Source organism: Pristis pectinata, chromosome 7, assembly GCF_009764475.1.
Source record: "Pristis pectinata isolate sPriPec2 chromosome 7, sPriPec2.1.pri, whole genome shotgun sequence".
NCBI lineage: Eukaryota > Metazoa > Chordata > Chondrichthyes > Rhinopristiformes > Pristidae > Pristis > Pristis pectinata.
In genome coordinates, this window is record NC_067411.1 from 19,294,649 (window position 1) to 19,321,030 (window position 26,382).

Consider the following 26,382-nt stretch of genomic DNA (forward strand, 5'->3'; position numbering starts at 1 on the left):
TACGTATTGTCCTTAAATGCATCCATTTCATTCACGTTAGTCACTTCCTACGGTTGAAAATAACGCAATTTCACCACTCTGTGGGTAAGTAAACTTCTTCCGAATTCCCCATTTGATGTCTTACTTGATTATACTGCTGACCTCTAATTTTTTCTTCCCATTAATGGAAACAATTTTTTCATTAATGAAATACCAATTCTTAATAAAGAACAGCACCATATCTGTTGTCTTGGCATGTTACAGCCTTCTGAACTCAATATTGAATTCTACAACTTCAAGTAACACACTTTCTCTGAATTAGAGCTGGCTATTTCTGCTATAAGTTGTCTTTCAGTGATATTGACTCAGTTTTTATTTCATGCCCAACAGCCTCTTCACATTTCTTTGTATTCTCATTCTTTAACTGCCCTCATCTCAGCTTTTGTGCCACTTTTCTCTCTCCCCAACTGCACTCAATAGCCCACTGATCAGATGACCTATACAACTTATCCCCATGACAATCCTGGCCTTGCCTTATCAAGATATTTCCTTTGTCCCATCCATCCTTCCCCCACCTTCTCTGCAACTTAAAATTAACTTGTTTCCTCTCTTTTCCCGGATCTGTTTCTCTTTCCACAGGTGCTGCCTGACTTAATGAATATTTCCAATATTTTGTGTGTTCATTTCAGCAATGACTCTAACTTTATTTTTAACATATATGCTTACAAATGTAAAAGTTGGGAACAGGTGTAGGCCATTTTGTCCCGCAAGCCTGCTCCACCATTTCATAAGATCATGGCTCACCTGATTGTAAGCTCAACCCTGCCATCATTATTACCATATTTTTACATTTATGTTCCCTAACTTTATTTATCCCCTGGCCAATTATTGAGTTTGCCCTACACCTGCTCTACTGTTCTGTTTAAATTTTATACAGTTTCATTTCTTGTAGCTCCTTCCCGCCATTGTATTTCAATATCAGCTAGCCATCACACATATAAAGCTTTAACTGTAGGAACTGAACATATCAATTTCATTTATTAGTAGCAGGGTTAGCTGTGCAATGGTAATATTTCTGTATGTTTAGGCCACTGACCGTGATGCTGGAAAGAATGGTGCTATCACATTCCACATTGGAGAAGTCAATTTTACTGTGCCGGGGGCATCACCAGTCAACAAAACAACAACAGAATCCTTTTATGTTCAAACATCTTTGAACAGCAAGTATATGTGGGAAGGCAGTCTACGGTGGGTAACATATAACTCCGATATCTGCTGTTATTAATGAATGACTGAAAACTCACAAAAGGTTCAATTTCTATTAGTGTTTGAATGTTTCAGCCTCTGTCTTAACCACCTACTCTCTACTTGGACTGCCCACCCAATAAGAATAGGATAGGACGTACAGTAAAATCTGAGCAGTGTGGCACTCAGTGGCATCATTTGGCACATGTGCCACTCATCTTTTTAACGGGCATTTTCATTCAGATTCCAGTGTTGAGGTTCATTCGGGTCTTAGTATTAATCTATGCAAGCCAGGGAAGTGTGGATCAGGGAGTGGGAATGTTTAAAGACTTTAACATATGGAATACATCCTCATCCTTAGCAACATACTCAATTGTTTTTGGCTTCTTACACAACTTCTCCATCTCCCCAGTAACACTGAGGCCATTCTAATTGGCAATAGTGATGTTGGCACCATTTGCCAAACTCTTCAGGGAAATCAGTCAACAAAGATCAACAAAGGAGAGCCAATCCTCTTACAGTTTCTTTGGGGGCAAAGAGGAGCAGGAACATTCCTCTGGGCTACACAAGGAATCCTGACTGCATTGCATCTTCTTCTTTACTCTGCCACAAATGGTTGCCTGGCTGTAGCTCTCTGCCACACTCAATCAACTCTCACAGAACCCATATTTGTCTAGGCAGTCTAACCATGTACCCCTGACATTCAGTGGCATTACCATCAACATCCTCGGGTAACCATTGACCAGCAACTCAATTAGACCAGGGACGTAAATATGAATCCAAGAGGAGGTCAGCGACTCCTGACACTCCAAGGCTTTATCTTTATATACATGACATGTCAAGAGTATTGTGGAATACTCCCTAGTTGCCTGGATGAGTTTAATGACAACTCTCAGGAAGATCAACACTAAAGAGTGCTGCTTTAATACATTTCTAAGTCAAGATCATGCTAGACTTGGAGGCAAAACTGCAGGTAGTGATGTTCCCAAGTCCCTGCTCTTCCTTCACCAGAAGGACTGCAACAGTTCAAGAAGGCAGCTCACTACCATCTTCTCAAGGGTAAGTCAGGATGGGCAATAGAAGCAAAGGGCAGATCATGAAAATGAATTTTAAGTAAAAGTCAGTACAGCTCTATTTGAAGGAGGTCCAATAGTTAAAATGTCCGTGACAAATCATTTCTTTTTTCTCTGTTTTATTTATGTCAGTATATACCTCTGTTGGAAGAACGTTGCAATTGGAATAAAACAAATTGTAGTGATCATTCAACACATTATATTGCTATTGAGATGTGTGTGGAAGATATTTTAACAAACTTCTCTTGTTCCCCCTGGCCTCTGCAAAATTCATATTGTGAAATGGCTTACAAGAATGTCTTTTATTAAACAGTTGACAGATTTGTGCACTATAGACCATTCAATCCACCTGGCCAGTACTGGTGTTTATATTCCACATGAAGCTCATTTTGTTCCATTCACCTCACTTCAGGCTTTCAGCAAGTCTTTCTATTCCCTTTTCTCTTATGTACTCCTCCAGTTTCTTTTTCAACACTTCCATTATTTACCTCAGTCACTTCCTGTGGTAATGAGATTGGCATTCTAACCATTAGAGATACTTCTAATTGCATTATTGAACTTATTACTTTGTAATGTGGTTTTAAATGTGGTGCGACATCTCAAGGCTCCTCACAGGAGTGTTATCCAAGAGAAGTTGACACTAAACCACGTAACAAGATAAAAATGTGGGCAAAGAAGTTTGTTTTAAGGAACATAACAGTAATAGTATAACCGAGTAGTCCATTAAAGTCAACCACATTGGTGGGTCTGGAGACACATATGGGCCGGACCAGGTAAGAGCATTGGATTTCATGTCCTGAAAGATGTTAGTGATCCGGATGGATTTTCATGACCATCCAGTGTCAATTTTGAGGCCGTCATTGCTAAGATTAGTTGTTGGTTAAATTCCAGATTATTAATTGAACAAATTTACCAATTTAGCTACTATTGAGGGATTTGAAGCCAGTTCTCTGGCTTGTTAGTGCAGTAACTTAGCCATTGTATCATCACTATACCCAAGAATTCCAGAGCTTAGTGCCAGAACAACTGAAGGCACAGCGGTCAGTGCAGCTGCAAAAGGTATTGGGCATGTGCGAGAGACCAGATGTGGTGTAACTTCAGGGACAAATTGTGTGTATCTGACAATTAAACAGAACAAATTCATAGCAAATACTTCTTTCATTTTTTATTTTAAGGATAAAAAATCATTTGGAATTATCTCTAAAGGGATGTTGGAAGATAAAAATTGTCGCCGTTGATGGGGGAAAACCCAGCAACACTGTTCATCACTTATTAGAAGTAAGCTTCCATTTCACTGAAATATCAAACTTTCTCTGTATATTGAAAAGCAAACAAAGCATGCAGATTCTGTAAACCTGAAATAAAAACAGAAATTGCTGAATATGTTTTGCACATTTGGAAGCATCTGTTGGAAGAGTTAACGATTTCAGATCAATGACAATTTGTCAAAACTGGTAATGTGATAAGGGGCACAGCATAATCTTGGCAGAAGTGGGGATGTTTGCAGTACGTTGCATGATATTCAATTCCATTCACAACAACTCAGCAAATGAAACAGGCCACACCTGAATCAGGCTAACACTCCAAATACTATGTTGAGCGAGTGCTCCAGTGTGCCAGGGCGGATCCAAGCACACTCTAGCCCTGACACCTCATCAGACCCTAGATCAACTGTTTGTTGGACCAGTGTATCTGGTCTCATTGGAGACACTACCAGGCTAGGATCACAGGCTCTGACCCCAGTCGTGCCTCTGCCTTGGCTATTTTTTGGAGCAAGTGACTCCTCCCTTCTCAAAAATATGCAGAAATACTGATATTAATAATTTGCTTTATATTAGGCAGAGGAAATATTTACCAACAGCTTGTCAAATTCCTGCTTTCCATTCAGTTCCCCTTTTGCAAAATTAGGACAAGACTCCTCATGGAAACAAAAGTTAGAATTGTTACAACTGGTGCAGAGGTTTGTCCTGGACATATTCAATGTTATTTGGGGCCAATATTTTCCTGGCATTAAATAGCACCCTAAAGGTTCTGACAAATCTATCCACATATTGGCCAAATGTAGTTGAGTTTCATTCATTACGTGTAACTGAGATTGATTTTTCTCTTTAGGTCTATGTCGTTAATGGGAGCAGTAAATTACAATTAGTTTTTGACAAGCTGCCAGGAACAGTACTCCTCATGGAGAAACAAATACTGAGGTAGGGCAAAGTTATGGGGTCTACATATCAAAAATGTTCAATACCTTGTAGAATTTATAGGAGGGCACTGATCTGAAAGGTAGGGGGTAGTTATCAGCAAAAGGTTTCATCGATCTTGCTTCCTGGGAACTAATGAGGCTTCATAGGATATAAAATTAGTTTCAAGTCCTCCCAGGGGCATGTCCATCCTACTGCATGGTATTGCATCTCACTGCTTACTCTGTTATTGGGATTGAACAAACCCAGGGATACCAATGAAGGAGTCCAGAAATAAGTGAAGAAAATGCTGCCCCAAGAGGTCAGTTAAGCATGATTAAAGAGTTTTGGAGTGAATGGTAGTCACTCTTGCTTCCAAAGAAGTGAATTGTTGAGTTTGCTTCTCATTTTAGATCTGACCCTGTGATCTAAAATAACACTACAGACAAGGGTGAGGTGATGCATTTTGGAAAGTCAAACCAGCGTAGGGCATACACTATGAACGATAGAGCACCAGGGTGTGTAATGGAACAGAGGGACCTAGGAGTGCAAATGCATAGTTCATTGAAAGCGGCGTCACAGATAGACAGGGTGGTGAAAAAGGCATTTAGCATGCTGGCCTTCATCAGTCAGGGCACTGAGTATAGGAGTTGGGATGTTATGTTGCAGTTAAATAAGTCATTGGCGAAGCCGCACTTGGAGTACTGTGTACAGTTTTGGTCACCGTATTATAGACAAGATGTGGTTAAACTGGAAAGAGTGCAGAAAAAATTTATGAGGATGTTACCAGGACTCGTGGGCCTGAGTTATAGGGAGGGGTTGGCCAGACTAGGTCTTTATTCCTTGGAACATAGGAGGATGAGGGGCAACCTTATAGAAATGTTTAAAATTATGTGAGGCATAGATAAAATGGACAGTAACAGTCTTTTCCCCAGGGTAGGAGAGTCCAAAACAAGGGGGGGGGCATAGATTTAGGGTGAGAGGGGAAAGATTTAAAAGGGACCTGAGGGGCAACCTTTTCACGCAGAAGATGGTGAATATATGAAGCGAGCTGCCAGAGGAAGTAGTTGAGGCAGGTACAATAGAAGCACTTGGATAAGTACACGGAGGGGCGGAGCTTAGAGGGATATGGTCCAAACGTAGGAAATTGGGACTAGCTGGGGGGTACTGTGGTTGGCATGGACTTGTTGTAGCGAAAAGCCTGTATCTGTGCTGTATTGCCCTATAACTCTATAACTCTCTGACTTCAGTGCAGTAATGAGGAAGCACTGCTCTTTGGAAGTGTTATCTTTCAGATGAGCTGAAAACTGGTCCCTCCATTGGTCTTGTTCTAAACCAGCTCCTAAAGCAGAGAGTCATCCATGTAACCATCCAACATTCATCTCTCAACCGACACCTACAGATTAATTTATTTCATTGCTGTTTGCAGGACCATGCTGGGTGCAAATTGACTATTGGGTTTGCCTGTGTAACAATAGTGAGATCTGCCCCATGGAGATCATAGGCATGATAAAAACAATGTTCTTTCAGAGTTAGTGTTAGTTCAGCAGAACTTTACTAGACAGGTTCCTGGGGCTAAACCATGAAGGGATATTAAAATTGGCCTATGCTTACTCACTGGAGTTTAGAAGAATGAGTGGTAATCTCATTGAAGCATACAAGATTCTAAGATGGACTGACTGGTTAAGTGTTGGGAGACTTCTCAGTGGAAAGTTTAGAACTAGGAACTAGTTTAAAGATAAGTGTCAAATCTGATGAAATTTCTTCACGCAGAGTGCCGTGAAACTTTGAAATGATGGATTTCACAATGCCATGGTTCCTCAGTCACTCAGTACACTCAAGGATCAATACATATTTGGATATCAGGAGAATAAAGAGATTAAAGGATTGGGATGAGGGAAGTTGACTCGAAGCATAGGTTCAGCCATGATCTTATTGAATGATGGAACAGGCCAAATGGCTTACTCCTGCTTCTATTTCTTATATTTGTTTTTACAAGTACTTCTCTTTACTTGAAATGTTTGTTGCAACTGCTTTGACTCTTGGGAAATCTAATCCTGCACATGTCCAGTTAGTCATTTCTTTGCAGTTTAAAGTTACCTTCTAATCCTCTTCATAAAATTATAAAATATAACCCATTTAAATACAACACAAGTATTTTCCAAGTAGATCTGAACAATGCTTGTTCTATTGTAGCATTTTAGAAGCTGCTGTGCCTGGAACCAATGTGGTTGTATCAAAAGTTTTACCAGCAATCAAGACCAGTAACTTAAAAAGGTGGGTAAATTGTCAGGAAAAAATTCTAAAAGACATCAAGAATGTTTTTGTTTCTTTCCTGTGGGAACAAAAAGTCTGCATCAATTTGATTTGAATATTTTAATGAAAAATTAGAGCCAGTCTAAATTAGTTGAGTTTGGGATATGCCTCTTCTTTACGAATATTGGCATGAACAAGTTAGGCATTTGCATTTTATTAGAACTTTAGACTTTGGCGCCAGGAATTTCCTCAGGGCTTCTGCTGTCCTGTTTCCGCAGAAACATCCATCAAACTGAGGGAATTTCTGGTACATAGTTCTGAATTAATTCAAAATGTGTAGTGTTTAAATATTTATTGTGCTTGACAATCTAAATATGAAACAGTACAAGTATCCTGTCAAATGTTACATTAATGCCATGTCAGGCTGAATTACTTACACAGACTTGGGGAACGTATAAAAACTGAGAACATTAGTGGAATAATAGAGCCGACATTCCTTTGTCCAGCTCCCAGATAGCTCCTGAAAAATGGAAATGACACACAATTAAACATTGTCCATTTTCCTCCTGAAAAGACAAAAAGGCAATACACACATTTCTGCTGATGGGTTTTCTGTTGTCAACCTGAAGAGGACACAGCAACTTATGTCACATATAAATAAACATCTAGGATTCCCATAGATTTCTCCGATCAGCACCAGATCAGCGCAAGCCCCTCCTGGATAAAAAATGACTCTATCTCAAAAAAATGGATTAGTATTGCCAAAAACTATTTTTTATCTTTGGCTTTTTTAATAATAAAAAATATGACTTTGTAGTTCCTAGTGCTTGCTGGAGAAGGCTGCTAGCAGCTTACACATAACGATGGAGGTCATGCTCAATATTGCATCACCCCACCACACTAAACCTCTTCCCCACACCATCCATCCCCCACACATCCTTCTACGATATGCTTTATTTAAAGGCAGCCAAACTGCAGTGGTCTACACCTGCTGAGCCACTAACAATCGTTTCCCTATCACAGTGTAGCAACAATTGTCTCCCAGTGACCTTGTGTCTGCTCCCTGTTCCATTGAATAAAAAGAGAAGCTTTTCGGGTTAACTCCATTTGACATCACCAGTTAGACATTTTCCCATGGCCTCTGTCTCCAACTGCTCACCCCACTCTCCTGCCACTGGCTGATAAGCTCACCCATTATTGCAGCATGCTGCCCTGCCACACAAGTTGGAAAACTAATCAATTCTTTATTGCCTAATTGACTGAATCTTGACTTATTCAAACTGCCATTTTCCCCATTGTTGTTTTGTGAGCAATTAAAAAAAAGGAAATTTGCAAAACAAGTACAATCTTTCATGCTTCTATGGTTTTTGCCTTTGGCTGAGTGCAACAGTGTCCTGGAGATTAATCATCCATTCCTAGAGATCAGGATAATTCTGACAGGTTAACGCCCCTCGGACCCTACAAACAAGAAGGATAAGGGCGGCAGGCAGACAGGAACATTGCTGCCCGCAGATTCCCCTTTAGGTCACACCACATCCTGACTTGGAAATATACCATTTGTCTTTCTATGCAATGAGGTTTAAATCCTGGAACTCCCTCCCCAACATCACTGTGGTAGTACCTTCACCAGAAGGACTGTGGTGATTCAAGAAGGACCCACCAGCACCACTACCAGACTGGCCTCTCCATCCCCAATTTCAACAAGTTCAAGTTTATTGTACATACACAGGGTACAAATGCCATGAAAATTAGCTTTTTGCAGCAGCAGCATAGTACAGTACAAACATAACAAACATAAGTTAACATAAATTTAAACCAACATAAATTACACATTAATCTTGTTACTCAATAAAATATTTGAAGTACCTCCTTCCTTAATTTTTTTATTCCTATGTTAGTTGAATATCCCAAACCACATGCCCCTTCTCTTTGTCTATGTCCCTCAAATCTTTGTGAAGTTTCCTTCTGAACCTTAGTAGAATGTGGCCCCCATTTTATCTCTTCCATTTTAATCATATCTGTTTAATTACATTAACATGTATTTAAAGAAAAGTAGTGAAGTAACTTAAACACTTGACCAAGGCAAAGAACAATACCAGAAATAGAGCTCGTAGTGTTTCTGGAAGCTTTGCCTATTCTTTCTTAAAAAAGACAGGGATCAGCCTGTCTGGAGCTCCACTGAAGTAGAGTTTGATCACATTGCTGGCAGGTACACATAGGAGACCACTATGGTTCATCAGATACTAATGATCATCAATGGCAAGCACTCTGATCCCAACCTGATCAGGATTAGCAAAAACCCCAAGAACGAACAATGTTGCAGATGGGGTTACATTCAGCTTATCTCAATCCCCACCTATACACTGGCAGACTGCACTCTCCACTCTAACCACCAGATTGGTCCCTCCACTCTGACCACTGGGCAGGTCTCTTCATTCTGATCACTGGCCTGGTCCCTCCACTCTGACCACTGGATGGGTCTCTCCACTTTATCTGTTGGACTAATCTCCCTACTCCCATTGTATGACTAATCTCTGCAGCCATCAAGCTGGCATTTCCACACCTACTGACAGACTGGTCTCTCAACTCCTGGTGTCAGATCAGACTGATATCTTCACTCCCACTGTCAGACTAGCAGCCCCTCTCCTGCCATTAGAATCTCCTCCTCATTGCAGCCCTCAGACTGACCTGCCTACTCCTATCAATGACTGACCTCTCCACTCCTGCTGTCAGACTGACCTTTCCACTCTGCCCCTTGGACTGGCCTCTCCACTCTGCCTCCACTCTCACTGTTGAACTGACATCTTCTACTCCAACTGTTAGACTGAGCTGCTGTTGGACAAAATTTCCTAATCTTCCAGAGAACTGGGAAGTGGGAGCCATCAAAATATCTCCAATCATGCACCCAATGGACTGGATTTCATCATTCTATGCTGTAATTTTCTGTGATAACCCAAGGCAGACATCATTTTTTTCCTCTTCGAGTTGGTATTCATTAAGCACAGCCCCCTCTTTCCTCACCCTCCGTGTGCCTGGCTTATCCTGTTTCTAGTTATGGTTAGCCTGACTACTTCTCCCAGCTGTATCGTCACACTTCATGAGCAGCCCATTTGTAATGCTATACCCTCATTGCCCAAGTCATTTTTAATAGAGGAACATCATCTAATCACCTAATGTGACGTGGAAGTCATTTTCATCTTTCCTGAAAACCACAGCAGAATAAAATTACATTATCATGGGTAGATTACAGTATGCTTATTTTACATTTGTTATACAAAAATGGGTCAGTCTGGGTCATAGCTTACAATTTCAGGGTTTTTTAGTGTCACACTGAAGTTTCTGCATGTACATTGATTGGTGTATCAGGTGCTTCAGGCAATGAATGATTCATGGAGTGATACCCAATCCTAATAATTTTCAGGTTAGTGAAGATTTTCATGAGTCACGTTACAATATTATCAAATATGCTGTAAGACTACCTCTTGTGTTAAAAACTCCAGTAAACTGAAACATACTTCCTGCATTTTGTGAGATATGACAACATTTATTCTGCAAATTTTAATGGAAGGCAGATGTTTTTTTTGACTAGACAGACATCAATATATCTGTTTTATGGCAGTGCTTACGGATATGTGCCGTGTCCTTTATCATGTTTGATAAAATAACTTCTATTTTCCTTGAGTTGTTTTAGCTGTGGCTCAGTGGTTAGAAGTCTTGTGTCTGGTTCAGAAGATTGTGGGTTCAAATCCCATTCCAGACACTTAGCCATGTAATCTGGGTTGACACTTCAGCTGTCCTTTAGCTGAGGGGTTAAACCCTGTTTGTTCTCTTGGGTAGATATAAAAGATCCCATAATGCTATTTTGAAAAACAACTACAGTAATCCAGAATAAAATTTACTATCCCAAATAAAATAAAATTTATCTGCACTGGACATTGCTAAAGCAGATTCTATGGTCACATTGCTGTTTGTGGGAGCTTGCTATGTATCAATTGGTTTCTGTTTTTCAAGCATTACAACAGTAATGGACTTTAAAAGTACTTCAAGGGCCTTTAACACTTAAGAAAGTTTACCAGTGAGGAAAGGTGCTGTATAAATTCATGTCTTTCTTTTTTAAGGACCATTATGGACATATATTTCATTGATGACAAAGGCATTGTTGTCAATCCGGATGTTATTAGAGGGTAAGTGTTATATTTAATCATTAAAATTACTTTTATTACCTCTTTCGAAGGGATTAGTTGGCAGAAGCTTTTGGTCCATAAATTTCCTTTCGGCCTGCAATTGGTCAGGCACAAATCTAAATCTCAGCCATAAAATCAATTGGCAGAAATTAGATCTTGCTATTGTTGCAGTTGGGGAGTGCTTGAATGAACAGGGATCAGGACAATATTAAGCATGGGTGACAAGTAAATAAAGGTTCTGGTTCAATTGTTGGGCAGTCATTTGGAGAAGTATGCATCTTTACAGTCATTATGCCACTGACACGATTTCCTGAATCAACACAATTTTAGATAAAGAAAGCTGCTCAATTGCTACCCTAATTACCATCCTAAACATTCATTCATTCCCTCCACCATCAGCACACAGTGTGGCCGCAGTATGTACCATCTACAAAGTACACTTCAGTTACTCACCCAGGCTACTGTGACAGAATCTCTTTGACCTGTGATCTCTACTGCCAAGAAGAACAAGAGTTTCTTGTGCATAGAAACACCACCACATGCCCGTTTCCCTCCAAATTACACATCACTAGTACTCGAAAATATATTGCCATTTGTTCATTGCCACTGAGTCTAAATCCCAGTAGACCCAATCAGTAGAAAATCCTCCATCAGAAGGTCTGCAGTAGTTCAAGAAGGTAGCTCATCTCCAACTTTTCAAGGGTAGTTAGTTTTTCAAGATTTACAAGATCTGGATACTAATTTGAGACTATAATTGCACAACAGTCAACTCTTTTTTTTAAAAGCTAGCATTTAATAATCAGACTGGCTGAGTGGAGACATGGGGAAAAAAGGAGTAAAATCAGTTTGAGTGATATTGTTGGAGATGGGAATAGCACTTGTCGGAAAAATGCAGTTCCATATGGAGACCATTACAATACACTCTGATTAAAGGCTGCACTAACTCTGCATCCTTTATTCTATGGCCACAGAGCATACTGTGTGCCATAGTTTACTCCTTCATCATTGCTAACACACCTTCCCATACAGCTACAGAAGATGTAACACCTGCCCTTTTATCTCTTCATTTCCCATCATCTAGGGCCGCAAGTATTTTTGAGGTGAAACAATAATTTATTTGCAATTGTTTCAATCAAGTGTACTTCATTTGCTGCTCATGATGTGGTCTTCTTTACATTGCGAAGACCAAATTCAGATTGGTTGACTCCTTTGTGGAATACATCCACTCAGTCAGCAAGGATGAGCCTGTACTTCTGACCACTAGTTATTTTAATTCTCCATCTCTCTCCCACTCTGACCACTCTGTCCTCAGCCTCCTTCACTGTTCAGCTGAAGCTTAGTGTAAACACCAGGAACTTTCAGTTAGGTACATTCCTGTCCTCCAGCATCCACACTGAATTCTGTAACTCCCACTTGCACCTCCTCTGGGCATATCTTTGTTTTTTTATTAATGTCCCATTGCTACCCCCTGTGGCCTTGTATCACCATCTGCTTTGTCATTTTATCTCCCCTGCTTTCTACCTAATCACGGAAATTCCCCTTCGTTCTGAAAATCAAGAAAACTGCAGATGTTGCAAATCTGAAATAAAAACAGAAAATCCTGGAAATCTTCAGCAGGTCAGGCAGCATCTGTGGAAAGAGAAACAAATTTAACATTTCAGATTCACAGATTCAGCCTGTTTCATTCCCATTTGTTCTCTTGTTCCTTTCCACCTTTCTCTGCATCTTAAAAATGTGTTTAGCCATAACTTTTCCCAGTTCTGATATAAAGCTATTGACCTAGGATGTTAACTCCACATTTTCATCTTCAAGAAGGTTGCAATGTCACATTCACTGTAGGACAAGTGTGAGCTTACCAGCATTATACATATTCAGAATCTGATTGATCAGAAGTACTAGTACTAGTACTAATCATGTACTAGTTAATGATACTCATGCTATGGTTGAAGTTAGTTTAAATAGAAATCCTTATAAATTCTTTATGAGATTTTTAAAAAATTCTTGAAGAGGCAACAAAACTAGATAGGATGGTAGAGAAGGCATACGGCATGCTTGCCTTCATCAGTTGGAGCAATGAGTATAAAACTCAAGAAGTCATGTTGCCATTGTATAAAACTTTGGTCAGGCCACATTGGGGGCAGGCACAGTAGTGTAGCGGTTAGCATAACGCTATTACAGTGTCAGCGTTCTGGGTTCAATTCCGGCCACTGTCTGTAAGAAGTTTGTACATTCTCCCCGTGTCTGCGTGGGTTTCCTCCGGGTGCTCCAGTTCCCTCCCACATTCCAAAGACATACAGGTTAGGACGTTGTGGTCATGCTATGTTGGCGCCGGAAGCGTGGCGACACTTGTGGGCTGCTCCCAGAACACCCTATGCAAAAGATGCATTTCACTGTGTGTGTTTCGATGTACGTGTGACTAATAAAGATAATAAAGATATCTTATGTGGATTATTGTGGCCAGTTCTGGTTGCCGCTTTACAGGAAGGACGTGGGACAGGGTGCAGTAAAGTTTCACAAGGATGTTGCCTGGATTGGAGTATATTAGCTATAAGGAGAGGTTGGCCAAACTTGTATTCTTTTCTCTAGAGACTAAGAGGCTGAGGAGCGACCTGATAGAGGTGTATACAATTATGAGAGGCATTGAAAGGATAGATAGTCGCTTCATTGAGTGACAACGTTATTTCCAGCATAAATGCAGATGGTTGGGTAATTCCTCGAGCCTGGTTGTTACACTACTATAAATGACTGAGAGTGCTTTGCGACACATAATTTCTATGTAATCATTCACCATTTCCTGTGTTTCTCAGGGAAAATTGTCCTGCTTTTCTTTGGAGTAATTGCAGTAGTTTCAGCTTTCCCATTTTGCGGGAGTTCAAGGACAAAATTTAAAATGGCATAAACAATGCATTGGTTCAGGTGCAATCTAAACTATAGAAGGGTGGAAGATATTGCTGTTATATTTTATTAGCAATAGGTTATTTTCTCCTTTAAAACTGAGGCACACCACCATCACCGATCTATTCTACACCATTTTACAGTTCTGCACTACTTTGTGAATACAAAAAATAATCAATGCTCTGCAGTTTGTCATGACTGGGATGAAGCTCATTAAAGTCCTGTGAAGAAACTGGTTAATTTCTTAAAACAAAAATCTGTCATAATGAAGTGTACAGTTAGCAAGACATTTACAGAGTTGGATCAAGTAATACTTGCTTTGTAATATCAGGTTGATTATTTTTCTGTGAGAGATTTTTTTAAAAAATCAAGCAGATTTGTTTCCACATGTTCATGGGGAATCTGCCACCAAGCCATAAAGCTTGTGCTGTGATACAGTCAAAACTGCATTTGAGTTGAAATCTGGAATTGTCTTCCTTCAGCATAAATCTAAAAATCTTCACTGTTCTTGGTTTTGAGATTCTGTATACCAATGACAAGTATCCTGGTATGTTGGGGAGGTTCTTGTAACAAATAAGGATAGATAGGGATAAGATGAGATAAGATATCTTTATTAGTCACATGTACATTGAAACACGCAGTAAAATAACTCATTCAGGAAATCTATGGAGGACTGCAGATCAAGTACTGGTAAACGGATTAGTATCTGTGGGTACTTGATAGTCAGCATAGATATGGTGGGCTGAAATGCCACTTCATGACTCTATGATATTCTACAATGTCAAAGTGGATAAGGGAGAAAAGTTCTCTTCCCTGCGGTATAGGGAGCCAGGCAGTTTTCATTCTCTCTCATGCTGACCCACCAGTCACCAGATGATCAAATTCCAATTCACAAGAACACTTGATTTTATCAAACAAATGTATGCCAAGGAATCAGCTGAAACCTTAATTCCCACTTGTAATTCCTCAGGTACCATCTGGATTCACTTCCCAGTGTTGATATGGGACTAAATGATACTTAAGATGCTCACTAAACTGCTTCACATACCATCTGGATTCATTTTAAAGTTAACTTCCTCAACCAACTACTGAGTGAATGAATTAATTCATTTGTCAAAAGGAAAATGAAGTGTCATCTAACAATTATTTGTTGTCAACGTGATCACATATTAAAATAAAACCTTGAGGGCAGAATTTTCTCGGCATATAGAATCAGAATCATTACAGTCCAGAAAGAGGCCATCAAGTCAATGGTGGTCCTTTGTAGAGCAAGTTCTTATAGAGTACTGTGGTGCAGGTAGTAGAGCCACTGCCTCACAGTGCCAGAGGCCCAGGTTCAATTTTAGCCTCTAGATGCTGTCTGTGTGGAGTTTGCACGTTCTCCCTGTAACTACATGGCTTTCCTCCGTGTGTCCCAATTTCCTCCCATAGCCCAATGATGTGTGGGTTGGTAAGTTAATGGGCAAGGTAGATCGCCACTAATATGTAGGTGAGTGTAGAATCTGGGGGAGATAATAGAAATGTGGGGAAAATAAAATGGGATTAATGCCAGATTAGTGTAAATAGGTGGTTGGTGCAGACTCAGTGGCCAAAGCTGTACCTGTTCCATATCTCTCTATAATTCTATGACTCAATCCCATTCCTCTGTTCTTTCACCTTGTCCAGCAAAATAGTAACCCTCAAATATTCATTGAATTTCCTTCCAAAAGCCACAACTAAACATGAAACCATTACTCCTTCAAGACGTTGCATTTCCAACAAACTCTAATCGTTGCATATAAAAATTTTCTCTTTCTCACCCAGGATCTACAACAGTTTAAATCTACAACATGCTCAGATACGTACATAGTTGGTGCACAAACCAAATTACCTGGATGAAAATATTGGATCTAAATGAGTTAAATGAGTAATTATGAAAAGCCCAAGTCTTCTCACTCTCTCACAGCTGTTCATCCAACCCTTACCTGAGTGATCCTTCATCCAAAAAACTAATCATACCTACCCAGCTCTCAATAATGAGTGTCCTCCACATGTACTTCTTCAGAGCACCTCTTCATGTTATGTATGTTTTCAGGTGCAACAGGAGAGAAAGTAATTTGCCTGGTCTTTTATTGGAAATGCTTTATCACTTCAAAAAATGTATCCTTACTGAGACTCGCTCTGCATTTTATCTTTTAATGCATTATTTTAATTGCCTGAGTATAAGTTCCATTAAAAATAAAAGGCTTCCACTTTTCCTGTTGTCAAACTTGCTGTGTCCAAGCCAAATGAATCTTGATTAAAATGAGTTGCAATTTAAGAGGGAAGTGTATAGTTGAGTTCCAGAGGGCTCAGTATTAGGATTGTTGCTTTTCATGTAATATAGTTAACAATTTGGATGGTGTACAAGGCACAGTTTCCAAGTTTACAGGCGACGAAATATGCAGATATGATGAACTTTGAGGAAAGTAACAATAGGGTTCAAGGAGATATAGATAGGCGGATATAATGGGTAGATAGGTGGTCGATGGAAGTAATGTGAAATGCAAAGTGTTGGTAGAAATAATTAGAAGAGCATACATAAACAAAAGGCACAATTCTAAAAGGGGTACAAGATCCGAGAGATCTGGGAAATATCTGCATAGTTCCTTAAAAATGGCAGGACAAGTTGAGGAGGTGGTTAAAGGATCATTTGCAAGCCCTGTCTTTATGAACAGAGATACTGAGTATAAGAGTAAGGACATCTTTAAAAGACATTGGTTCAGCTACGTCTGGAGTATTATGTCCAATTCTGTCCACTGCACATTGGAGAAGATGTAAAAGCTTTGGAAGTGGTGTAGAAGAGACTTACTAAAACAATCCAGGGATGAATGTCTTTAGTTAAGTGAATGAACTGGATACAGTGACATTATTCTACTGGGAACAGATAAGCTTGCAAAAGAATCTGATAGAAGTATTTAAAATCATGAAGCCTATAAACAGAGTTGATAGAAAGCATGCAGAGGATGCAGTATAAAGCATTTGGTAATTTGAAGAACAAATCATTAATAGACATCTACTTGATAAATGAGTATTGTAACAAAGTTTTCAAACTGCATCACTGCAAATCAGCATTGATGGATATTGAGTATTAATTACAACAGTAATTACAGACTGAGCTTGTTACAGCTTTTCAGGTTATTTCTGGGTTTAATCTCTGGACAACCTAAACTTTATCAGAATTAGATCTATAGAGTAGGTTGGTGTCTGTATGAATCTTTCGCAAGGCTGTGACTGTAGTTGTAATCTCATTAGTGGTTTGTGCATACAATTTCAGTGTCAGGAGCATATGATCAAGACTGACACCGGTGCGATATTGAAGATGTGCTGTACTAATGAAAATGTTATCTTTCTCTGATCAGGTGTTGAATTAAGGTCCTACCTATTCTCTCAGGGGTATCTCTCAGAGATGAAGAGAATTTCCTCTGGCATCCACGCCTATGCAGCATTCAAACAATATCATTAAAACAGATGATTTAATTATTATTTTGCTACTGCCTGTGGAATCTTGTATCCCAAAATGTTTTGGGATATGCTGGAGCCATGAAGCACATTATATGTATTTTCTTTACCTGTATAACTGGTGTGGTTGGGTCAATCACTCTCTCCCTGGAATTCAGAGCTGAGCTTCTGGACTGGCAACTTTATGCATATCCTTAGGTGGTAGGGAGTTGTCTGTTCCACTTGTCTCTTTGGTACCAGCTGAACCCACCTTCCCCACAAGTGATGATTTTCGAGTGTCTTGCCTTGATCTGAATCATTTGTACAACAAGTGAGTCTGTCTACATTTTAAGCAATTTCTAGCTCTAACTATATCTCCTAAAGATTTTTCATATTCCTTCTGACATAGAAGGAGATCAATCAGCTCACTGAGTCTATGCCGCCTCTCAGAGCAATACTATCCCGTCATTCATTTCCCTGTGATGTATTCTCTCTCGTGTCCATTCTTCCATTTCTTCCCTCAGCCACATTCACTAGCAGTACTTTACAATTAACCTACCAACTAGCATGTTTTCAGGTTGTGGGAGGAAACTTTAGCACCCAGGAGGAAACCCAAGCCATCACTTGAGTTGACAAATATTCTTGCAAAGGAAACAGAGAGAATCTTCTACTAATTCCAGAAAAAGTTAAAACAGCCAAAGATAGACATCAGAACATTATTTCCATGATTAGTTCTACTGCTTAAAAAAAGGGAGAGGGTATTTCTCATGACTTACTTTGAATCCCTTTGTATTTGTACATTAATTTCAAAGAGGAACCTGCTCAGGCTGTTCCATATACATCAGAAGAGCTCAATGCTCATCTTTAATTAAAAACTTCAGTTAATAATAATAATAATAACAACAACAACAACAGCCGTGTCCCTAAAGGAATACATAAAGATGACATCTTTTGCAATGTAATAAAGAAAATGATTGACTCATTCTGGTACTCAAATGAAAAGGTAGAATGAATGATTTATATTTATACAGCACGATTCATGACCACAGGACATCTCAGAGCACTTTAAATAAGATAAGATATCTTTATTAGTCACATGTACATCAAAACACACAGTGAAATGCATCTTTTGCCAAGAGTGCTATGGGGGTAGCCCGCAAGTGTCACCACGCTTCCGGCACCAACGTAGCATGCCCACAACTTCCTAACCCTTACGTATTTGGAATGTGAGAGGAAACTGGAGCACCCGGAGGAAACCCATGCAGACAGACGGGGAGAACGTACAAACTCCTTACAGACAGCGGCCGGGATTGAACCTGGGTCGCTGCCACTGTAATAGTGTTACGCTAACCGATACATTACAGTGCCTGTCACACCATACCGTGCACTTTATAAACAATTAACATGTTTTGACAGATAGCCACTGACTTTTCTAGTAAACCCAGCAATCAGCATGCACTCAGCAAGGTCCCACAAGCAGCTCTGAGGTAATGAATGGATGTTGGGTGTTTTATATGTTGGTTAGAACACCAGAAATATTTCCTTACTTTTCTCCACTGTCCAAAGAGAAGGGTCCCCTTTTCCTGTCAAAATCTATTTACCAAACTTTCCAAACTCCTGGGGACATCTTTAAATTGGTGAAATCTGGATTACTGAGCAACTTCTTGTCTTCTTCTAATATCCATCAGGGCACTACACATAAATATAAAAGGATGTGGCATGTTTATGCCTTAATAAGAGCATTTACTAAGGTCTGGGATAACAGCTTCTCATGCTTTTAAGGAATACCTGTTGTATAATCAGGCCTAGATGGAGTAACTAACTTGAAATCTCTATTTCTTAGGTCCTTAAAAGACTTTGTACTCCTAAGATAAATAAAGAGGCTGAAAAAAAATCATGCAATCATCTTGATTAATAATTTTATTTGAAATTTATGACATAAGCATTTGTTTTAGCCTTTATTGTCTCTGTTAAGTTTTCTTTAAATTACAAAAAGTAATATAGATCAACAGGATATGTTTTGCTTTCTTGGGAGTAACAGAGATATCTTTATTTTTAGAGAGATAGAAAAAAATGTTTCTGCTCTTACCAGCCTTATTGACCTAGGTTTGAGAGCGGTGGTAAGTGAATTTAACTGGTCTTAATTTCATACCTCACTACATTGTTAATGGCCTTGCTTTTAGTTCTTCTAATCAAATTGAGTAATTTGGTTTCCCTTTCATTCCAGGGTTCTCTCTCATCTCATCTCAAATCTGATAACAAAGCAAACCTGCACCGAGTGATTTCTATATTAGCTGTTGCCAACATAACTTCTGTTGCTTTGGCTGTACTTCTCCCTGTGTATATTAGACAAAGGTTAGTTGCTCTGCTGGCGAGGTGGCAGGGAGGTGTCATTAGTTGGCTACTAGTTGCTGAACTAGGAATAAATTTTAGCTTAAAGATAACAATGTGCAGTAATATCCTATAATACTAAGTTCCTCTCTTTATGGAGATTTCATTTAGATTCAAAAAAGGGAGTATGGGAGGGAATGGGAATAAAGTATTGAGATAGAGGATAGCCCTGATTGTAGACCTGAAGGGCCAAACAGTGTAGTCCTGCCTCTTTTTTATACCTCTATGTTTGACTCACAACTATCATAGGAGAGTGAACTTTGAAATGGATGACTCAAGTATTCACACAATAAAATTGTATGTTGTAATTTCAAAACCTTTTTTTAGTAAATGGTGGAAGGAACACTGCTGCAATATGTTAAATGTAGTTACCCTTAAAATTTCTCACCCCTCGCTGAGCTGCTGAGTCAATATGGAATATGATTCTGTTAGCACGGATTGCTCTTCTTTTCCCACATATCCAGGCTCAATATCTGGCTCTACACAATGAGAGGGAAGGAAATCAGCCCTGTGGCACCAATCTTTATGGGATTAAATTCGCAATGAGGGGACCAAACTTCTAGTAACAATGTCCTCAGCCCAATCTCCGAAATAAGTACAATGGTTGACAATTTGGAAACCTTGATCTTCCAGGTGTGTAGGGTGCCATGTGTAAAAGGCATTAGGTGGCTTGGACAATCAAGCTGAGATTCAAATGCCTTCAATGGAAATAGAAATCACAAGAGATATAAAGCCACTAATTTGTTGTCACATGTACAGCATTCTGACGCCAGATCTAAATTACCTACCTTGTTCACTATCTGTTGCATTGGTCTGAATTGGGTGTGTGAATCCAAATCACTGAAGTAATTTATAAGCAGCAGCGATACCAGCGCTGACTCCTGCTGCACCCAGCTCACTAATAACACCTTTACTCTCTAACTTATAGTCAATTTATTGACTACTTTAAAGAATTACTCTGGATTCCCATGAATTTAGTTTAATCCATAGTTTTTCAATTACAGCTTTGTTAAGTGCATCTGGATCAAGGTAGAACACATTGAATGGGCCTGAAATCTGCTTGAGTTTGATACTCTCTGCAGGTGCACTTTCTTCTAAATCTCTCCTTTCCCCTTCAACCACTCTTTTAAAATATTTTTATGCAGAAGTTTAAGATGCTTTTAAACAGGGACACAGGCTCAAAATTAAATAAGTAACACACTCAATGTTGTATATGTATAATACATTGTCCAGTGACACAATGGAGCTAGACAGTTGCCTGAGCTTGGTGAAGGAATTATCCAGGAAAGCTTTCAAGACTGTTCTGTGGGTTTCCCCCGATGGGGCATCATTTAAGCATTCTATTCCTGGAGGAATTTTATTGCCTGTTTTTAGCCTTCCAATTTATACTCAGTGAAGAAAATGACCCAAAACAGACCATTGTTTAATTGGCAGGCAGCCATGAGGTAAATATTTGTTACATTTATAAAGGATAATAGTACTAGCCATGTATGCTAAAAATGAGAAAACATGCTGTTTTAGCAAAAGTAATATAAATGCAATTTTGGTCTAAAATCAGAACTAAAAATAATTTTTTATGAGGGTCTTCAGTAACCTTACGAGGATCAGTTTAAGATGGTTGAGAAAGTACCTCTGCAAATACTTAACATCAATATCTTTTCTCAAGGTATCAACGAAAATTGAAAGCTGCTTCATCAATAAGTGTGGCACAGCTGACCTCTGTGAAAAGGAACCCCATGGTTTTTGATGTACCTGGAACAAACATGTATACCACAGAAGGGTGAAGTCAAACATGAATTTCCTAGATTTTTTGAGCAAAGTATTTTGAGATGCTATACCACTGGCAAATACCAGCAAGTAGGTTACATAGAACATGGAACAGTAGAGCACAGGAACATGGCCCTTTAGCCCATGATGCTGTGCCAAATTAATTAAATTAGTAATTAAATGCCTAACTAAACTAATCCCTTTTGCCTACATAACGTCCATATCCCTCCATTCTCTGCACATTCACATGCCTATCTAAGAGCCTCTTAAATGCCTCTATTGTATTCACCTCCATCACCATCCCTGGCAGCGCATTCCAGGAACTCACCACTCTCTGTGTAAAAAAACGTGTTCCACACATCTCCTCTGAACTTACCCCCCTCACCTTAAATGCATGCCCTCTAATATTAGACATTTTGACCTGATTAAAAAGATCCCAGCTGTCTACTCTATCTATACCTCTCAAAACCTATAAACTTCTGTAAGGTCTCCCCTCAGCCTCTGACGCTCCAGAGAAAACAACCCAAGTTTGTCCAACCTCTCTTTATAGCACAGGCCCTCTAATCCAGGCAGCATCCTGGTAAACTTCTTTTGCACTAGGTTATGGATTGATGGGCCAGATATTGCTGAAAAATTAATGGCATCTGAATGTGACATCGTTTACTAATGGGTAAACCAGTGAGCAACCTGTGATAGGACAAAGTTCCAAACTGCTGATGTGAGCCTAGTACTTAATCTCCCTAAAACCCCAATATCTGGTCTCCCTCCCCTGAGCCCAACATTCCCTCCTTCTGAGTCCCATGTGATTTGGAACTTTCACAGTAAATGGCAATTGGTGTTTGGTGAATAGTTAATTTTAAATCCTAAAGACTGATAGATTTTTGTTAACTGAGGTTATTAAGAGACATGAGGAACTGGCAGGTATTATAGAATCAAGTCACATGATCTCATTATTGGTAAAACAAACCAAAAAGGCTGAATAGCTTTTTGTACATTCTTGTGTTCTTTTAAATTTTGACCTCCAGATCAAACCCAATTTGGAATAAAACTCAGTTCATTGAAGTGACCAGCTGTTTTAATGAAGATACTTGTTCTGACCAGCAAAGGTTTGTAATCTCATTTCTGTGGAAATCAGAAGTTGAAACCTACCTGTAAAATAGTTTAATTCATTACATTGCTGAAACTGATGACTATGTAATATACTCTGAAATACAGTTTGAACTCTCTTGACGATAATCCCATTGCTGATGAGAAGGATTACTTTAATATCCGGGAGCCAAACACCTACAAATATCAGGTAATTTTTTTAAAAAAATCATTGATCGTTTTATTATTGTGTTAAGTCATTCCGAGTGATAATAACAGAAAACACATTAAATGGGAATTCCTTTGCCAAATGTTTTAAAGGCATTAACCCATTGAAGAACAAAATTAAACCCAATAACAGAATGGTAGGTTATGGAATTTGACACAACAGTTACTATGCACAGTGGTGACAGCCCACAACTCCAGGGACCTAGGTTCAATCTTGACCTTTGGTGCTGCCTATGTGGAGTTTGTACATTCTCCCCAGACTGTGTGGTTTCTGCCGGGTGCTCTGGTTTCCTCCCATAGAGTCATAGTGTGTTACAGCATGGAAACTGGCCCTACGGCCCAATTTGTCCATGCCGGCCAAAGTCCCCATCTAAGTTCATCCCAATTATCTGTGTTTGGTCCATATCCCCCTAAACCTTTCCTGTCCATGTACCTATCCAAATATCTTTTAATTGTTGTTATTGTACCTGCCTCAACCACCCTCTGTGTGAAGAATTTGCCCCTCAGGTCCCTTTTAAATCTTTCCTCTCTCACCTTAAACCTATGCCCTCCAGTTGTTGATTCCAAAGATGTGCTGGTAGATGAACTGGATACTGTAGCTTAGCCCAAACAGCAAAAAGGATCAAAGAAGAATTGATGGACATGAGAGAAAGAATATGTTGCAAGGCTACAGTGGATTGACCCAGATGGGATGGCTCTGCTGACAGCTGTCATGGACCTGATGGGCTGAATGGCTTTCTTCTAATAGACATGACACAGCTCAGTATCAACCTATATATTTCAAAAAGCATACATTTCAAGTTTTATAAGTAAAAGTCAAAAGAATTTTATTTCTAATCACACTGGGACGAGTATTTACAGCCACATCATGTGAGGCTGCAGGTGATTTTCCAAACCAATATCGCTTTTAATGGCTGTCCAATGGCAGCACATCAATTGCCAAAGAAGAAAATTTGTACATTAATATGGAGGTAGAGCAATGCATTCAACATGGGATCAAACAAATTCAGTCATCCTACCTCTCCAGGAATGAATTGTGCCCTCGAAAGGAACGATGGTTAGAGTTAAGACTCAAACAATGGCTGTTATTCTTTGACCTGAGCTTTCTGTGAGTCAGGATCAACATAGGGAGAACAGAAGCACTGGATGTAGTATTGTGACCAAATTCTTATTAAAATTAATGCTCTGGCTCCTTTTTCTTCGAATACATTTTCCACTATCTTTGGCTACATTGTGGAATTGACATCATTTCCTTTGTTAAGCATCCCACATCGTCTTAAGCTACAATCCATGAAATCAGAATATTGACTTTGACTCAAGTATAAGTGCCAACTACTGCCAATCCAATCTTACCAAATCAAGCATTGGTCTCATTTGTACCTATCTTCCCATCTGCTGGAAGTATGGAACGGGAGGCCTGTCGTATTTCCCAAATCACAACACTACAAACTTGAGATATTTGTAGGCATTGATTATTTTTAACACTAATAAAATATACTGTTAGAAATATATGTTATATGTCAACAATGCATTTGCTTTAAGAATGCAACTTAAATAATAGAGGTATTCTGCATGAATTATTGACTAATTGCATTTGTTTTTGGAGAAATAATAGAACACGTTGACCAATGGCATGATCAGGTAACTTGGTAGAGGGTAGGGAAAGGGAGAGGGAGTGGGGAAAGTATGCAGAATTGTAAAACCATGGGTGAAAAGGGTGATGTTTATTGTGCAGGTGTGATTTTTGTCATTACCAATTTAGTTGCACTTCACTCTAGATATTAAAAGTTAATGCAATTGTCTTAAGTTTTTGTTTACTAAATACAAAATACACCATTTTTCCAAACAGTAACAACTTTAGAAAAGCCTTAAATTAGGAATAAAAATTGATAAATGCAAGTTAGAGATGTATGTCAACTAGGGAAATTCTGATGTGTCATGTGGTAGGCATTCTGTTTGGTACAGTTCATCTAGCAATGTTGAATGTGCTCTCACTACATTTTGTTTATGCAGATGTTAACCCAATGGGGGTTATTTTGGTCATAGAGTCATAGAGCAATACAGCACAGACACAGATCCTTTGGCCCAACCAGCCCATGCCAACCACTGTGCCCATCCAGCTAGTCCCAATTTCCTGTGTTTGGCCCATATCCCTCTAAGCCCTGCCCCCCCATGTACCTATCCAAGTGCTTCTTAAATGATACTGTTGTACCTGCCTCAACCACTTCCTCTGGCAGCTCGTTCCATACACTCACCATCCTCTACATGAAAAAGTTGCCCCTCAGGTTCCTTTTAAATCTTTCCCCTCTCACCCTAAACCTATGCCCCCTAGTTTTGGACTCCTCTACCCCGGGGAAAAGACTGTTACCGTCCACCTTATCTACACTTCTCATAATTTTAAACATTTCTATAAGATCACCCCTCATTCTCCTATGTTCCAAGGAACGTTCCAACCTAGCCTGGCCAACCTCTCCCTGTAACTCAGGCCTTCTAGTCCTGGCAATATCCTTGTAACTCTTTTCTGCACTCTTTCCAGTTTAACCACATCTTTCCTACAACAGGGTGACCAAAACTGTACACAGTACTCCAAGTACAGCCTCACCAACGACTTTTACAACTGCAATATAATGTCCCAAACTTCCTATACTCAGTGCCCTGACTGATGAAAGCCAGAGTGCTAAACACCTTTTTCACCACCCTGTCTACCTGTTACGCTGTTTTCAATGAACTGTGTGCTTGTACTCCTAGATCCCTCTGTTCCATTATGCTCCCTAGTGCCCTACCATTCATAGTATAAGTCTTACACTGGTTTGACTTTCCAAATGGAATCGCCTCACACTTATATGTATTGAAATCCATTTGCCACTCCTCAGCCCACTTCCCTAACTGATCAAGATGCCCCTGTAATCTATGATAACCTTCTTCACTATCAACAACACCTCCTAATTTTGTGTCCTCCGCAAACTTACTGATCAAACCTTGTGCATTCACATCCAAATCATTTATATAAATAACGAATAACAAGGATCCCAACACCAACCCTGCAGCACACCACTAGTCACTGGTCTCCATTCCGAGAAACAACCTTCAAACACCACCCTCTGCTTCCTACCTCTGAGCCAATTTTGAATCCACCTAACTAGCTCTCCCTGGATTCCATGGGATCTAACCTTCCAGACCAGCCTACCATGCTGGACCTTGTCGAAGGCCTTGCTAAAGTCCAAATAGACAACATTCACTGCCCTACCCTCGTCTACCTTTCCAGTTACCTCTTCAAAAAACTCTAAAAGGTTTGTCAAGCATGATTTTCCATGCACAAAGCCATGCGGACTCTCCCTGATCAGACTCTGTCTGTCCAAATGCTGGTGAAAAGACTGAAGCAGGAAGTAAACCTCTACTGAGCTACAAAGACTGCCTGTTTAAATATTAGTTTTTCAGTTCAATTTTCTGATTTCCATAATTTGTGTATTCCTGTTGCCACCACAACACGTGAGGTTTGGTGTTCAAGGGCTAATTTGTGGAGCTGAGTGAGTGGACTGCATGCACTCAATTCCACCGAAGGTGTGGAGTGTGCTGAAGGAGGGTGCACAGGGTTCTTGAACATAGCACCAGAGTTGATCCAGAGAAGGACAGATATCCTTC

General features: G+C 39.6%; 1 protein-coding gene across 6 annotated transcripts in view; it reads left to right on the forward strand.

Annotated features, from left to right (window-relative positions):
• The window catches only part of LOC127572647 (cadherin-related family member 2-like), a 92,973-nt gene that overhangs the window by 64,577 nt on the left and 2,014 nt on the right, over positions 1–26,382 (forward strand). For all 6 annotated transcript variants that reach the window (XM_052020127.1, XM_052020129.1, XM_052020131.1 and 3 more), the window contains 10 exons: positions 1,067–1,227; positions 3,473–3,575; positions 4,410–4,498; positions 6,671–6,751; positions 10,849–10,914; positions 19,328–19,388; positions 19,496–19,623; positions 21,326–21,439; positions 22,452–22,532; positions 22,642–22,723. In XM_052020127.1, coding sequence (XP_051876087.1) covers positions 1,067–1,227; positions 3,473–3,575; positions 4,410–4,498; positions 6,671–6,751; positions 10,849–10,914; positions 19,328–19,388; positions 19,496–19,623; positions 21,326–21,439; positions 22,452–22,532; positions 22,642–22,723 — 966 coding nt within the window. The remainder of the gene's footprint in view (positions 1–1,066; positions 1,228–3,472; positions 3,576–4,409; positions 4,499–6,670; positions 6,752–10,848; positions 10,915–19,327; positions 19,389–19,495; positions 19,624–21,325; positions 21,440–22,451; positions 22,533–22,641; positions 22,724–26,382) is intronic.